This window comes from Saccopteryx bilineata, chromosome 2 (genome assembly GCF_036850765.1).
Source record: "Saccopteryx bilineata isolate mSacBil1 chromosome 2, mSacBil1_pri_phased_curated, whole genome shotgun sequence".
NCBI classification, from domain to species: domain Eukaryota; kingdom Metazoa; phylum Chordata; class Mammalia; order Chiroptera; family Emballonuridae; genus Saccopteryx; species Saccopteryx bilineata.
The window spans coordinates 197,622,339-197,639,891 of record NC_089491.1 but is presented as its reverse complement, the minus strand read 5'-3'; the positions used below and the strand labels follow the sequence as shown (position 1 = coordinate 197,639,891).

General features: G+C 42.7%; 1 protein-coding gene and 1 pseudogene across 2 annotated transcripts in view; one reads left to right on the top strand and one right to left on the bottom strand.

Moving 5' to 3' along the window:
* MFSD1 (major facilitator superfamily domain containing 1) overlaps positions 1–17,553 on the bottom strand; it is a 91,328-nt gene that overhangs the window by 16,114 nt on the left and 57,661 nt on the right. Inside the window, exon 17 of one of the 2 annotated variants that reach the window (XM_066259042.1) lies at positions 3,719–3,889. The exons of the other annotated variant lie outside the window; for it this stretch is intronic. Within the exon in view, the coding sequence (XP_066115139.1) occupies positions 3,719–3,889 (171 nt within the window). The remainder of the gene's footprint in view (positions 1–3,718; positions 3,890–17,553) is intronic. 2 annotated transcript variants of the gene reach the window in all.
* On the top strand, positions 11,234–11,762 carry LOC136323768 (EKC/KEOPS complex subunit TPRKB pseudogene; annotated as a pseudogene).

Sequence of the window (17,553 nt, the reverse complement as noted above, 5' to 3'; positions counted from 1 at the left end):
CAAGATCTTTTGGAAAATCAATCACAGTAACAGATTGCTTTTGCTCACTGTAATGCCATCTTATTGTGTGCACAAGCTGTGACTTCAGAGAAAAGACTCATAGCAGGTGGTGAGGTATGTGGACTTTTCACTGTGTTCTCAATCAATTATATCGCATTGACAGCTGCTATTTCCTGACTTGAGCTCTACCTCAATTCCTGCTTCCATTTGTGGGAGTAAATTGCAACCTGTCTGTCGGTCTCCAACACCATCCAGTGGTCCATTGGCCAAATAACACCAAGTTATCCAATGGATTTGAAAGATTTAAGAAAAATAATTCAGACCGTTTAAATCCATCACCTGATTAAATGTATCTGGAGCCTCCATTTTTTAAAACTTACTGAAAAATCAAATAATTAAGTTGTATTGTGAGTAATAAAGCCATAATTTATCTTTTTAAATTAAGAAATGCCTACATGAGCCCTGGCCGGTGGTTCAGTGGATAGAGCATCAGCCCAGCATATGAATGTCCTGGGTTTGAGTCCCAGTCAGAACACACAGGCAAAACAACCATCTGCTTCTCCCCTCCACCTTCCTCTCCCCTTTCTTTCCCTTTTCCCCTCCTGCAGCCAGTGGCTCAATTGGTTCTAGCATGGCCTAGGGTGCTAAGGATAACTCCATTGGAGCTCATCAGCTTTAGACACTAAAAATAGCTCAGTACTCAAGCATCATCCCCAGATGGGGTTGCCAGGTGAATCCTTGTCAGGGTGCATGTAGGAGTCTACATCACTATCTCCCTTCCTTTCACATGAAAGAAAGAAAGAAAGAAAGAAAGAAAGAAAGAAAGAAAGAAAGAAAGAAAGAAAGAAAAGAAATGACTCAACAGTTATTCAGAATAACTTCTAAAAACAAAGTTTTAATCTCCAAAAGTATCTCTGAAACTCCATTAAGTAGCTTGTTTAAGAAAGGTCTCTATATGCAGGTAAGATACTTAACATTAAATTCAATTCATATACAGTCTGTCCATAAAGTCATGGTGCACTTTTGACCGGTCACAGGAAAGCAACAAAAGACAATAGAAATGTGAAATCTGAGACGTCACGGAAATGGCGCCGTGAGCAGCGCGTCCGACAGCTCTCCCCTAAATCACAACAAATTTATCAACTAGAAACAGAAAAATTTATCCTCGGAGCATTCCGGAGTTCCACACAAACTGATAGCGAAAGGACTATTATCACTTGAATCTGAGAGACGAGGGTGTGGAGGAATCTACCACAGGGACGTTCTTTCAAACCGCAAGGAAGTGCGCCTATGGTGAGTCAGCCCATATACTTGGGAACCGCGAGCCGCCGCGAGCCCCCGCGAGCTGCCGCTGTGAACCGCCACCGCGAGCGGCCGCCACGAGCCACCGCCGCGAGCGCCGCGAGCAGCCACGCGCGCACGCGCCCGGTCCGGTTGAGCACCGCTGACGTTCCCAGTGGCACGCACACTGCGAGTGGGGGTCGCCGGCCACCGGTGCCCGGAGCGCCCCATTCGCGCGCGTGCCTTGGGCATTCCACACGCCCAGGGCACCCTGCTGGCCCACGCACCCAGGGGGCTCCATTACCCTGCGCCTGGTGCGGTCCAGCCGCCAGCGGCGGGGCGAGCGGGAGAGACTTGGGAGATTCTCTCCGTGGGCGGGGCACCTCACCCAGCCATTCAAGCTAACAATCAAGCGTTGGGGGAGGGGCGCGCGCAGGCAGCCTAAAATACCTTCGGAAACAGCTGCGACCCAATCACTGAAATTAGCTTAACCCATGAAATCTGCGCACCCTCGGTTCTAATTGATAAGATCTCTCTCAGTTCAGCGATCCAAGACAAGAGGCGTGATACTTTTAAGTGCCTCTCGCTAAAGGGGCGGGGGCAACTTCTGATTGATAGAGCCTCCATATTCAGGGATAAACGCTAACAAGAAGGACTTGGCAGATAATAAGGTCTATACTACACTAGTCGTAAGCAGAGACTAGTGCCTCTTCTTCCCTGCAAAAACAGGCTACAAAGTGTGGAAAGCCTGGGTTGAGAAGTCCAACTAAATGATAGGCGCTGAACAGTCACCTTGACAACAATTGACTCCCACCCCCGCCTGATTACACTGGAGGCCCTGACTGTCAGAGCCTTTCCCAAAGCCTTGCACTGAGTGGGGATAGAGTGGGGATTTCCCAGCTCTTTGAGCCTCTTACTCCCCAGGCAGAAGCAGTTGCAGCCTTATAGCTGGATCACCAGGCTGCTAATTCAGAAAGGGGGGACTAGGAGAGAGAATCCAGGAAAGCAAACTCTCTCATCGTTGGACCCTGCAAACGCCAACAAGCCTTTACTTCCAGCAAGACTAAAGCCAATTATATGACATTGCCATAGAATCCCATCAACTGCAAATCCCTACCTAAGAGTGACACAGGGGCAGAGCCTGGGGTACAGAGTCACCGACCAGGAAGAGGGAGAGAAAAGAAAAAGGAAGAAGTTAACCTCTCAAAATCAAGAAAAACCCACAGACTTTACAACTTGATCCACTAATTTTTTGTTGTTGTTGTTGTTGTTTGTTTCTTCTATCTTTTTGCCTTTATTTCCTCCACCTCGGTCCTTCTATTCTCTGCCCATCTTATGCTTCCCCTTCCTTGAACTACACTACCCATGAGTATTGCATTTTATTTTTCTTCTTCATCCTCACCCTCCTTTAAGGTTATACTCCAAAACACTTAACTCTCACTCTCTCCTCTTTTGTTTTTTTTTGTTTTTTGTCTTGCTTTATTTTGTTTTTTTCTCTTCCTATTTTATTTCTTCCTTCGTTTTTCTCTTTTTCTTATTTTTTCCTTTCTATTCGTTTTTTCTTTTCTCATTTTACTTTCCTCCTATATAATCCTCAATCACGAACAAATTAGTTAATTTGGGACTCAAGGCTTTTTTTGTCTTTATTTCTCTTTTTTGCTTTTGTTTTTATGTTTTTTTCTTGTTTGTTTATTTTTGTGGCATTTTGGGTCCTCCCAACCCAAGGTCTCCATTGTATTTAGTCTTCACTCCACTTAATACAACAGATTTTTACTTATTATTTTTATTTTTTCTTCCTTATTATTCTTTTTTGGTCCTTTTTTCTGGTTCCCTCTTATCCCTCTCATTATATCTCTTAGTTGACCATCACTTACAAGCAAATCATCTTATGCTTGTCTAAGATTTTCTTCCTTTTTTTTTTTTTTTTTGCATTTAGTAGGTCCCTACTCCCTTTTTTTGCCCCTTGAACTCTTCACCCCAAATCAGGCCCTCCATTATAGGCACGATATTACCCTGAGGAGGGGAGAGGAGGGAAAGAGAAGAGAGAAAAAAAGGGGGAAATAATAAATTATTACTGTTTTTTTTTTTTTGTGGGGTATTTTACATTTTTTTTTTTACTTTTTACTCTTTATTAATTCTAATTAGTGCTATCAATAAGACCACCCTCAGACGCCGATAAGAAAGAGGAAATCGAATATTATGGATACAAAAGAAAGAGAGGTAACACAAATAGATGTGGAAAAATCTATGGAGAAAAGACTTAACATATTGGAAGCCTTGGAGCTAAATGACAGAGAATTTAAAATAGAAATCTTCAAAATACTCAGAGATATACAAGAAAACACAGAAAGGCAATATAGGGAGATCAGAAAACAACTCAATGAACACAAAGAATATATTACCAAGGAAATTGAAACTATAAAAACAAATCACTGACCTGTGGTGGCGCAGTGGATAAAGCGTCGACCTGGAAATGCTGAGGTCACCGGTTCAAAACCCTGGGCTTGCCTGGTCAAGGCACATATGGGAGTTGATATTTCCAGCTCCTCCCCACTTCTCTCTCTGTCTCTCTCTCCTCTCTCTCTCTCTCTCCCTTTCTCTCTGCTCTCTAAAATGAATAAAAAAAAAGTGGGTGGTAAAAATAAATCAAACAGAAATGAAAAATTCAATTCACGAGCTGAAAAACGAGGTAACAAGCTTAGCTAACAGAACAGCCCAGATTGAAGATAGGATTAGTGAAATAGAAGACAAACAACTTGAGGCACAACAGAGAGAAGAAGAAAGAGACTCAAAAATAATAAAAAACGAGAAAGCCCTACAGGAATTGTCTGACTCCATCAGAAAGAATAACATAAGAATAATAGGTGATGACATCGGATCATTTACAATAACATGGATGGACCTTGATAACATTATACGGAGTGAAATAAGTAAATCAGAAAAAAAACTGAGATGAATCCATACATAGAAGGGACATAAAAACGAGACTCAGAGACATGAACAAGAATGTGATGGCAACAGGGGCGGGGGGGTTGGGGGAGGGGGGAGGGGGTGAAGAAGGAGAGAGGGGTTAGGGGAGGGGAGGGGCACAAAGAAAACCAGATAGAAGGTGACAGAAGGCAATTTAACTTTGCAGGAGGGGTATACAGCACAATCAAATGTCAAAATAATCTAGAGATATTTTCTCTCAACATATGTACCCTGATTTATCAATGTCACTGCATTAAATTTAATTAAAAAAAAAGAAAGAAAAAAAAAAGAATAATAGGTATATCAGAGGGAGAAGAGAAAGAAAATGGAATGGAGAATATACTCAAACAAATAATAGACGAGAACTTCCCAAGCCTGTGGAAGGAACTAAAGCCTCAAATTCAAGAAGCAAACAGAACACCAAGTTTTCTTAACCCCAACAAACCCACTCCAAGGCACATCATAATAAAGATGACACAAACCAATGACAAAGAAAAAATTCTCAAGGCAGCCAGGGAAAAGAAGAGTACAACATATAAAGGAAGGCCTATTAGATTATCATCAGATTTCTCAGCAGAAACTCTACAAGCTAGAAGAGAGTGGTCCCCAATATTTAAAGCCCTGAAAGAGAGGAACTTTCAGCCAAGAATACTATACCCATCAAAGCTATCCTTCAAGTATGAAGGAGATATAAAAACATTCACAAATACAGAAAAGATGAGAGAATTTATCAACAGAAAGCCCCCACTCCAGGAAATACTAAAGGGGGTTTTCCAACCAGATTCAAAGAACAAAAGAAAACAACACCACAAGTAACAGCTCCACCAAGAACACAATAAAACCAAACTTAAACTGTGACAACAAAGGAAAAAAAGGGGGGAGAGGATGGAGATTAACAGTAGCAAAGGATGATGAAGTGCAGAAATACTTATAAGATAGGGTACTACAATGAATATGGTAGGTACCCTTTTCATTACTTAATGGTAACCACCCTTAAAAAAACCACCACAAAAACACTTGACTTAAAAAAGGTAGCAACAGAGGAAAGAAGTATGGAACACAAACAAACAAAAACAAATGATAGAAAAACAAAAGAGAAGAATCAAACTAGATACAAAACTAACAGAAAGCAATTTATAAAATGGCAGTAGGGAACCCACAAGTGTCAATAATTACACTAAATGTAAATGGATTAAACTTACCAATAAAAAGACACAGAGTAGCAGAATGGATTAAAAAAGAAAATCCAACTCTATGCTGCCTACAAGAAACACATCTAAGCAACAAGGATAAAAACAAATTCAAAGTGAAAGGCTGGAAAACAATACTCCAAGCAAACAACACCCAAAAAAAAGCAGGCATAGCAATACTCATATCTAATAATGCTGACTACAAGACAGAAAAAGTACTCAGAGACAAAAATGGTCATTTCATAATGATTAAGGGGAAGTTGAATCAAGAAGACATAACAATCCTTAATATATATGCACCAAACCAAGGAGAACCAAAATATATAAGACAGCTACTTATTGACCTTAAAACAAAAACTAACAAAAATACAATCATACTTGGAGACCTCAATACACCGCTGACGGCTCTAGATCGGTCATCCAAACAGAGAATCAATAAAGATATAGTGGCCTTAAACGAAATACTAGAACACCTGGATATGATAGACATCTACAGGACACTTCATCCCAAAGCGACAGAGTATACATTTTTCTCTAGTGTACATGGAACATTCTCAAGAATTGACCATATGTTGGGCCACAAAGACAATATCAGCAAATTTAGAAAAATTGAAATTGTACCAAGCATATTTTCTGATCATAAAGCCTTGAAACTAGAATTCAACTGCAAAAAAGAGGGGGAAAAACCCACAAAAATGTGGAAACTAAACAACATACTTTTAAAAAATGAATGGGTCAAAGAAGAAATAAGCGCAGAGATCAAAAGATATATACAGACAAATGAAAATGAAAATACGACATATCAGAATCTCTGGGATGCAGCAAAAGCAGTAATAAGAGGAAAGTTCATATCACTTCAGGCCTATATGAACAAACAAGAGAGAGCCGAAGTAAACCACTTAACTTCACACCTTAAGGAACTAGAAAAAGAAGAACAAAGACAACCCAAAACCAGCCGAAGAAAGGAGATAATAAAAATCAGAGCAGAAATAAATGAAATAGAGAACAGAAAAACTATAGAAAAAATCAATAAAACAAGGAGCTGGTTCTTTGAAAAGATCAACAAAATTGACAAACCCTTGGCAAGACTCACCAAGGAAAAAAGACACAGGACTCAAATAAATAAAATCCAGAATGAAAGAGGAGAGATCACCACAGACATCATAGATATACAAAGAATTATTGTAGAATACTATGAAAAATTATATGCCACCAAATACAACAATCTAGAAGAAATGGATAAATTCCTAGAACAATACAACCTTCCTAGACTGAGTCATGAAGAAGCAGAAAGCCTAAACAGACCAATCAGCAGGGAGGAAATAGAAAAAACTATTAAAAACCTCCCCAAAAATAAAAGTCCAGGCCCAGACGGTTATACTAGTGAATTCTATCAAACATTCAAAGAAGACTTGGTTCCTATTCTACTCAAAGTCTTCCAAAAAATTGAAGAAGAAGCAATACTTCCAAACACATTTTATGAGGCCAACATAACCCTCATACCAAAACCTGGCAAGGAGGGAACAAAGAAAGAAAACTACAGACCAATATCTCTAATGAATACAGATGCTAAAATACTAAACAAAATACTGGCAAACCGAATACAACAACATATTAAAAAAATAATACATTATGATCAAGTGGGATTCATCCCAGAATCTCAAGGATGGTTCAACATACACAAAACGGTCAACGTAATACACCATATCAACAAAACAAAGAACAAAAACCACATGATCTTATCAATAGATGCAGAAAAGGCTTTTGATAAAATACAACACAATTTTATGTTTAAGACTCTCAACAAAATGGGTATAGAAGGAAAATATCTCAACATGATAAAGGCCATATATGATAAACCATCAGCCAACATCCTATTAAACGGCATAAAACTGAGGACTTTCCACCTTAAATCAGGAACAAGACAGGGTTGTCCACTCTGTCCACTCTTATTCAACGTGGTGCTAGAAGTTCTGGCCAGAGCAATCAGACAAGACAAAGAAATAAAAGGCATCCATATCGGAAAAGAAGAAGTAAAGCTATCACTTTTTGCTGATGATATGATCCTATACATCGAAAACCCGAAGGACTCCACAAAAAGATTATTAGAAACAATAAACCAATACAGTAAGGTCGCAGGATACAAAATTAACATACAAAAGTCCATAGCCTTTCTATATGCCAACAATGAAATATTAGAAAACGAACTCAAAAAAATAATCCCCTTCACGATTGCAACAAAAAAAATAAAATACCTAGGAATAAACATAACAAAGAACGTAAAGGACCTATATAATGAAAATTACAAAGCATTGTTAAGGGAAATCGAAAAAGATACAATGAGATGGAAAAATATTCCTTGTTCTTGGATAGGAAGAATAAATATAATCAAAATGGCCATATTACCCAAAGCAATATACAAATTTAATGCAATTCCCATCAAAATCCCTATGAGATTTTTTTAAGAAATGGAACAAAAAATCATCAGATTTATATGGAACTATAAAAACCCCGAATAGCCAAAACAATCCTAAGGAAAAAGAATGAAGCTGGGGGCATTACAATACCTGACTTTAAACTATATTATAGGGCCACGATAATCAAAACAGCATGGTATTGGCAGAAAAATAGACACTCAGACCAATGGAACAGAATAGAAAGCCCAGAAATAAAACCACATATATATGGTCAAATAATCTTTGATAAAGGGGCCAACAACACACAATGGAGAAAAGAAAGCCTCTTCAACAAATGGTGTTGGGAAAACTGGAAAGCCACATGCAAAAGAATGAAACTCGACTACAGCCTGTCCCCGTGTACTAAAATTAATTCAAAATGGATCAAAGACCTAAATATAAGACCTGAAACAATAAAGTACATAGAAGAAGATATAGGTACTAAAATCATGGACCTCGGTTTTAAAGAACATTTTATGAACTTGACTCCAATGGCAAGAGAAGTGAAGGCAAAGATAAATGAATGGGACTACATCAGAATTAAAAGTTTTTGCTCAGCAAGGGAAACTGATATCAAAATAAACAGACAGCCAACTATATGGGAACTGATATTTTCAAACGACAGCTCAGATAAGGGCCTAATATCCAAAATTTACAAAGAACTCATAAAACTCAACAACAAACAAACAAACAATCCAATAAAAAAATGGGAAGAGGACATGAACAGACACTTCTCCCAGGAAGAGATACAAATGGACAACAGATATATGAAAAGATGCTCAGCTTCATTAGTTATTAGAGAAATGCAAATCAAAACTACAATGAGATACCACCTCACTCCTGTTAGATTAGCTATTATCAACAAGACGGGTAATAGCAAATGTTGGAGAGGCTGTGGAGAAAAAGGAACCCTCATTCACTGTTGGTGGGACTGTAAAGTAGTACAACCATTATGGAGGAAAGTATGGTGGTTCCTCAAAAAACTGCAAATAGAACTACCTTATGACCCAGCAATCCCTCTACTGGGTATATACCCCAAAACCTCAGAAACATTGATACGTGAAGACACATGTAGCCCCATGTTCATTGCAGCACTGTTCACAGTGGCCAAGACATGGAAACAACCAAAAAGCCCTTCAATAGAAGACTGGATAAAGAAGATGTGGCACATATACACTATGGAATACTACTCAGCAATAAGAAATGATGACATCAGATCATTTACAGCAAAATGGTGGGATCTTGATAACATTATAAGGAGTGAAATAAGTAAATCAGAAAAAAACAAGAACTACATGGTTCCATACATTGGTGGAACATAAAAATGAGACTAAGAGACATGGACAAGAGTGTGGTGGTTACCAAGGGTGGGGGGGGAGGGAGGACATGGGAGGGAGGGAGGGAGAGAGTTAGGGGGAGGGGGAGGGACACAGAGAACTAGATAGAGGGTGACGGAGGACAATCTGACTTTGGGCGAGGGGTTTGCAACATAATTTGATGACAAAATAACCTAGACATGTTTTCTTTGAATATATGTACCCTGATTTATTAATGTCATCCCATTACCATTAATAAAAATTTATTAAAAAAAAAAAAAAGAAATGTGAAATCTGCACCAAATAAAAGGAAAACTCTCCCAGTTTCATACCTATTCAGTGCAGTTCGATGTGGGCTCCTGCACAGATTATTTAGGGCTCCTTAGGAAGCTATCCCATAGAGCCTCTACAGACTCGTCACTGACTGATGGCCTACCAGAACGGGGTTTCTCCACCTAACTGCCTGTTTCCTTCAACTGCTTATCCCACCGAGTAATGTTATTCCATGTGATGGCACTTCATTATAAATGCACCAATATTCATGTTGCACTTTGGTCACGGATTTGAATTTAGCAAGCCACAGAACACACTGAACTTTCCTCTGTACCGTCCACATCTTGACTGGCATGGCTATGGGCTGCTCCGCTGTATACACGGTGTTACGTCATCATCTGCACATGCACACATGCTGCCACATCATCCTACAGAAACTGGGAGGGTTTTCCTTTTATTTGGTGTGGATTTCACATTTCTATCATCTTTTGTTGCTTTCCTATGACCAGTCAAAAGTGCACTATGACTTTACGGACACACTGTACTTAAACACATGATACAACAGTGGCATTTTTTAAAATGAAAATAAGCAATGCCCATTCCTTTTTCCCAAAATTTTTGGCCCAACCACTCCTCTACAATGAAAAGGCAGTATCATTTTGTTGCCACTCAGATTTATTTATAACTTTTCCCTTTTCTGAACCTTGGAAATATGTATCACAAATACTTGTTAAAGAGAGAACAGTTCTTTCATCTTAGCTATGTCATTTCCCTGAGAAGTGATAACTATTTCAGAACATAAAAATAACAAAGACCTCCATTTCCCCTTTGGAAGATGCCCATCATGGTATTCAGAGGTTGCTGCTCCTGAGATGACTTACTATTCAGCAGGGGCCCAGAAACAGGCCAGGCTCTTGGAGGCATGCAGTGGGAAGAACACTGGGTTCAAGGTCAGAAGCCATCATGCCCATTTAAACCACAGAGTCTGTCTGGATTTTTGCTTCATTTATTTCTTAAGGCCCACCTCCTCACTGAGCCCATTTAAAAGAAACAAATACCAACTCTAAATTGTGTCAGTCTTTTTTAAAGTTCTTAAAGAAATGGTAACTTAGCCTGACCAAACGGTAGTACAGTGGATAGAGCGTCGGACTGGGATGCAGAGGACACAGGTTCGAGACCCTGAGGTGCCAGCTTGAGCACGAGCTCATCTGGTTTGAGCAAAAAGCTCACCAGCTTGGGGTTGCTGGCTCAAGCAAGGGGTCACTCAGTCTGCTGTAGCCCCATGGTCAAGGCACATATGAGAAAGCAATCAATGAACAACTAAGGTGCCACAATGAAAAACTGATGATTGATGCTTCTCATCTCTCTCTGTTCCTTTCTGTCTGTCCCTATCTATCCCTCTCTCTGACTCTCTCTCTCTGTCTCTGTAAAAAATAAAAAATAAAAAAATAAAAACGAGAAATGGTAACAGCCTGATCAGGCAATGGTGCAGTGGATAGAGCATTGGACTGGGCTGCAGAGGACCCAGGTTCAAAACCCTGATGTCATCGGCTTGAGCATGAGCTCATCCGGCTCATCCGGCTTGAGCTCAGGCTCACCAGCTTGAATGTGGGATCATAGACATGACCCCATGGTTGCTGACTTGAGCCCAAAGGTCACTGGCTTGAGCCCAAGGTCACCAGTTTAAGCAAAAGGTAACTGGCTCTGCTGTAGCCCCCTGGTCAAGGTACATATAAGAAAGCAGTCAATGGAGGCCGGAAGGAGGAGTGCTGGAGGATGCAGGGTGACTGTTCTGGTATTTAAAGATGTGAAAAATGCTGGAGACTCAAGGTGAAAGGCCATGGAAGGTTCTATTGATGGTTCATTAATAAACCCTACAATGTAGATCATCGATCCATTTCAGATACTTGTGGCAATAAACAGAGCAGTTCATCTCTACAGACTAGGAAAAATGAAGACGAGAACTCTACCTACTGAAATTATTTTCAACCTGTCCCCAAATAACAATATTTCATGAGCTTTGAAAACATTTGGTATCTCAGCAAATGACACCTCAATTCTGACTGTATACATTGAAGACGGAAAAAAACAAATAGATCAAGTAGACCTAATATCTCAAGTAGAGGGTCATACAGTTTCTCTGAAAAGTCTTCTGGAAATAAAAAATATTACAGGTGCAAAAATATATATAAACTGTCTTCACAAGAAGAAAATATTGGGACATTGTTGGACGGTGTAATTTAATTTGTAAAATGTCAAAAATAGATGTTTTGTGAAATGACTAATACAAAATTTTTTTAGCATTTAAAAAAAGAAAAAAAAGAAAGCAGTCAATGAACAACTAAGGTGCCTCTGTGAAAAACTGATGCTTCTCATCTCTCTCCCTTTCTGTCTGTCTGTCCCCATCTGTCCCTCTCTCTGACTCTGTCTCTGTCAGGAAGGAAGGGAGGGAGGGAGGGAAAGAAAGAAGGAAGGAAGGAAGAGAGGGAGGGAGGGAGGGAGGGAGGGAATGAAGGAAGGAAAGAAGGGAGGGAGGAAGTGAGGGAGGGAGGGAGGAAGTGAGGGAGGGAGGGAGGGAGGGAGGGAGGGAGGGAGGAAGAAAGGAAGGAAGGAAGGAAGGAAGGAAGGAAGGAAGGAAGGAAGGAAGGAAGGAAGGAAGGGAGAGAGGGAGGAAAGAAAGAAGAAAGAAAGAAAAGGCAACTTAAAAGGACAAGTGAGCAGTGACAGAGAGTGATCTGACTGTGGGTAATGGGCACACAACCTAATCAACAGTTCAAATGCTATATATCCTACCTGAAGCCTACATACTTTTATTGATCAATGTCACCCTGTTAAATTTAATTTTTCAAATAAAATTTAAAAAAGAAAAGGAAAACTGCATTATGAGATACACACACTTTCTAGACATGATGTAAGTATCAGAATCTCATCCAGTCTGGCAACCGTCCTCCAAATTCTCTTCTCTCTAAACCCCGAAACTTCCTCTTGCACTCTGGGTATTTTCCTTTATTCTGTGAATAGCTACATAGCCCTTCTATTCTGAATTGAAATGAATGTCTCTAAGGAAACAGGCAAAAAGTCCAGGGATGACAGAAGCTAGAGAAGAGAGGCTTCATAGAGGAGGTGGTGGTCAACATCATCATAGCTTTTCACAAGTGAATTAACCCTTTAATGGCTTGAGTTTTTCTCCCTCTTTCTTTCTCCATAACAGTAGCCTCAGTGATGCACTAGCCTGAACATATGTAGTCCTCTTACACTTATGCCCTAAAAATGATCATCTTCTCATGAAAAACTGTCCCTCCACACTGGGTAGGCCTGGAAGTATATGGAAAGTATCATAGTCTGCAAGCTGCTATAACAAAATACCACAGGCTGGATGGCTTACCCAACAGATATGTATACTCACAGTCCTGAAGACGGGGAAGCCCAAGGTCCAGAGCCACAGGGTTCAGTTTCAGTAAGAACTCTTCCCAGCCTGCAGGCCTCCTTCTCACTGTGTCCTCATGTGAGAAAGCAAGCTCTCTGTGCTTTATTAGAAAGATACTAATTCTATCAAGTTAGGGCCCCACTCTTCTGACCTCATTTAACCTTAATTACTTCCCTACTCCAAATGCACACTGAGGGCTAGGGGTTCAACCTCTGAATTTGTAGATGACAGACCACACACAGCAGAAGGTAAAAGCCCAGAAGAAAAGTGAACTTTAACTGCGTTCGGGCAGCAAGGCCTCACTTGACCTCCCACCCTCTGACATAAACCAAAGAGCTCCGGTTTGCTGGGCACCACAGTCTCCAAGACACGGAGAATTAAAATGTGTTGGGTTTCTCCTTTGTGGAGGCCTATGGCGCCTGAGCCTCTCCTCACTGATTTCCAGAGCAGACTCGTCAGAGAGACTGCCCCATTAGACAGCTGAGGAGTCCCTGGCTGAGAGACACCAGGTGATTTATTTCAGACTGTCCCAGTAGCTCTGGCAGAGCAGGATTTGAGTGGTTTTACCACATCAACCATTCCATCAGGTTTGGAGACATGGTGTCCAACAGGAGTGAGCCCGCTAGATTAGAGGGTACAGTGAGCCCCACAGGGGTGTCTGCTCTGACCCTCATCAGTGAAACCGGGTCAAAACACTTCATCCACAGGGTTATTCTGGGGATTAAATACACTACAAATGTGAAACGTTGGGCTGAGCCATGGCTCAGCCAGGCTGGTTCCGTCTCGGCTTCCCTCTGAGAACCCACACTGAGCCAGGAGGACAGCTCGCTGGAAATAACTAAGTCTCTGCCAGCCTCCCACAGGAAGGATTACAGGGAACAAAATGAATGTAAACTATGTGCCCTTTACTTACCCAGCCAAAAAGCTTCACTCTCCCAGTCATGTGGATCTTAAAGACAGTCGGCCAGGTGTCAGCCCTTGGCGGGCTGCAGCACAGGCAGCCACTACCCTCACAGTTACGGACACCAGCAGCAGCCTTCAAGTTCCAGGCTTCAGCTCAGGCGCTGGCCTCACTGCCCACCCAGCCTCAAGGACACCCTCAACCGCTCCTCTGGCTCATGCTCTGTGTCCAGTCCTCACTCCTGCCTCAGCAGCATCGCTGGGGTCAGGTCTCTCCTCTCCATCCACCCTGCCTGGCCTTGCACGGGGTACTGAGCACACACTGCTACAGCCCTGCTCAGTCTCAGCCCGAGGCCCAGTCCCTTGTTGCTGGGGTTATCTTCCCTCACCATCCTGCTTACAGATCTCCACCCTCCTTATGGTGGCATACTTGATGTTCATGCCTCACGCTGGCTCTCTTGCCATCCAGACACACTGGGCCCTTCCCCTCCAGCTCCCTGTGCACTGCCCAGCAAGGAATGTTCCCCACCCTTCTCTGCCTCATCAGCTCCCCTTTGTCCTCCCAAGCAGCTCAAGGGACACCTGGTCCAGGACGCATTCACTCCACCCCCTCAGGAGAACTCCACGGCCTGCTGCTCTTCACAGCATTTTGACCATTTTCACATTGTATTTCCATTAGCTTTATCTGCTTCTGTATTCCCTGCCAGACTGTGAGATCCTGGAAAGCAATGTCTGTTTTATTCATCTCTGTAGTCCCAGTGCCCAACTCAAGGGATGCTCAATAAATGTTTATTGACTAAGTGAATGAGGTCTCTGTTCCTTTTGTTTTTAATAAAATTCTATGTTACAAGTTTACAATCAACATTCAATGTATCTAAAAACTGCCTATCTTAAAATTTTCATCCCATCCTTTGGAGATTTCCTGACTCTATGCAAAGGATTTTAGCCAGAGGAGTCATAGAGCTGGAGGTTGTGTATTAACTCATCCTTCTGAATGTTAAGCCCTAGAAATATTTCCATCCCATCTCTGTAGGCTCCACGCTTATTGGCTGGCTTCCCAATGTGACAAAATGTGCAGGCTCCACACACAGCCTCTTCAGCCACGTGGACCTGCCTGTTGGATCTGCTTGGTCCACAGGGACAGGAATAAGAAAGGCACTGCACCTGGCTTCATGGTTCAGGTTTTTCTTGGCCATTAGGGATGCTGAGATGGTTAATAAGCAAATCAGCCTCAGCATTCAAATATGCAGTTAATAAATCCTGAAAGAGATACAAATCAAAATCCTCCAGGAAAGCCGGTAGGCAAAACCTGTGCTTTCCCTAATCCTCCCTAACCCCTATGGGTCACTTTCTTTTCCACCATGGTAAATGGGGTTAGGACCAGATTGTAGGCAGTATCACCCCTCGGAGATTTCCTGACTCTATGCAAAGGATTTTAGCCAGAAGAGTCATGCACTGGAGGCTGTGTGCCGTTTAAATGACAGTAGCACCTACCTGCTGCCGTATGCACGTGAGCTTCCCAACACAACCCAGTCTGGAGCAGGAGCATACAAGGACAGAGCCAGCCCTTTGGACCGGGTAAGTTGAGAAGTCCTCATGTTGACGACCGCTTTACCCTTGAGTTTCAATTCCCTTTTTCCTAGAGCTGGTCTCTCTCAAACAAGGACTCTGACCAGACTTCGGGAGGTAGTGGGACCACCCATCTCCCCCAGAGTTGAATGCCAGGTCCAGGCAGACGCTAATAGCCAGCTGAGGTCACGATGCTAGACTGTCCATTTTGTCTCCTCCCAGGGGAAGCAGGAGTGGGAGCAGCTGTGCTCCCAGAGGGCACCTCCCAGATGAAGAACCTGGGTACGAACACTTCAAAGGAAGAATTCTGCCGGCTCTCCGAGGACTACAAGCAAATCTACCTCTCCCTGACCTACACTATCATCTTCATGCTAGGACTTCCTCTAAATGGCACTGTCTTATGGCTCTCCTGGTGCCAAACCAAGCGCTGGAGCTGTGCCACCATCTACCTGGTGAACCTGATGGTGGCCGATCTGCTTTATGTGCTGACGCTGCCCTTCCTCATCATCACCTACTCCTTGGGTGACAGGTGGCCCTTTGGGGAACTGCTCTGCAAGCTGGTGCGCTTCCTGTTCTACACCAACCTCTACAGCAGCATCCTGCTGCTGACCTGCATCTCCGTACATCGTTTCCTGGGCGTGTGCCACCCCTTGAGCTCCCTGCCCTACCGGACCCGCCGGCACGCTCTGCTGGGTACGGCTGCCACCTGGGCCCTGGTGGTCCTCCAGCTGCTACCCACACTGGGATTCTCCCACACGGACTATATTGATGGCCAGGTGGTCTGCTACGACATGACCAGTCCGAAGCATTTTGATCAGTTTTTTGCGTACGGTATGGTTCTGACATTGTCTGGCTTCGTCCTTCCCTCCTTGGTCATATTGGTGTGCTACTCACTGATGGTCAGGAGCTTGACCAAGCCAGAGGACACCCTCGAGAGGATGGGCAGTGCAGCACGGGCCAAGTCCATCCGAACCATACTGCTGGTGTGCAGCCTCTTCACCCTCTGCTTCGTGCCCTTCCACGTCACACGCTCCTTCTACCTCATGCTCCGCTTCCTGACTTCCCAGGACTGCCAGCTTCTGATGGTGGCCAGCATGGCCTACAAGATATGGAGGCCTCTCGTGAGTGTGAGCAGCTGCCTCAACCCAGTCCTGTACTTTCTGTCCGTGGGGAACAACAGAGTTAGGCTCTTCCAAAAACTGAGGCACAACAAGGTGGGTGAGTGTCCAGCTGGGGCCGAGGCAGAGAGACCTAGAGGCAGGCAGATCTGGGTACTGTCCAGATGAAGTGTGGGGAAAACGAGCTCTGAGACATTGGACTTCTGAACAGTCATGTGCTGGTGGGAGATCTGTGCTGTCCTGCTGGAAAGGATTTTATACTAATGTTAAAAGATTTTAAAATAAGAATATGGAGAGAGCCACAAACACAGAGAACAACTTTATTTTAATGAGAGCTATCAATCTTCTGTCATTCAGGTCTCTCAGATCAAATGTCACCCCCCAGGAGCCACTCCAGCCACCATAGCTCATGTAGGGCTCTTTTCCCATCACAGTCACTACACTTCCCTATCAACTGTCTTGTTAGCACTTCCTAGTACCTGAACTTGTTAATTAGCTTACTTATTTATGTCTCTGCCCCTGAGACTATAAGCTCCTATTGGACAGGCATCTTGCCTGTCAGTCTGCTGTACCTCTAATGCCAGTCTCTCTAGCAAGCCCAACAGCAAGTGCACAACAGAATGGGGTTGAATGAATAAGTGAGAGAATAAAAGGATTGATGAGTGAAAAACTATGTAATTACGAGTTATTATGTAAGAGCACTTTACAGGAGCAACTCCTTTACTTCTCACAACAGCCTTTGGAGGTGGGAACTACTTAGCCCCACTGACAAATAAGGGAACCAAAGCACAGAGCTTTAGGTAGCATGCCCAGCATCACCCAGCTGGAGAGTGCCCAGGTCCTAGTGTTGCATGGGGGCTTTGATGCAGGAACTGGCCTCTGCAGGATAGGTTCCCGAGACTGAAGCATGTTGCCCACCAAAGGCTAGTCAAGGCCAGCCAAGTTCTCCTTGACAGGATCAGCTCCTCGTTTTAGTTCACTGTACTTTTTCACATAATTGCTGTTATCTGCAGATTACTGGGTATATGGGATGAGTTCTTTCACTATACTTGT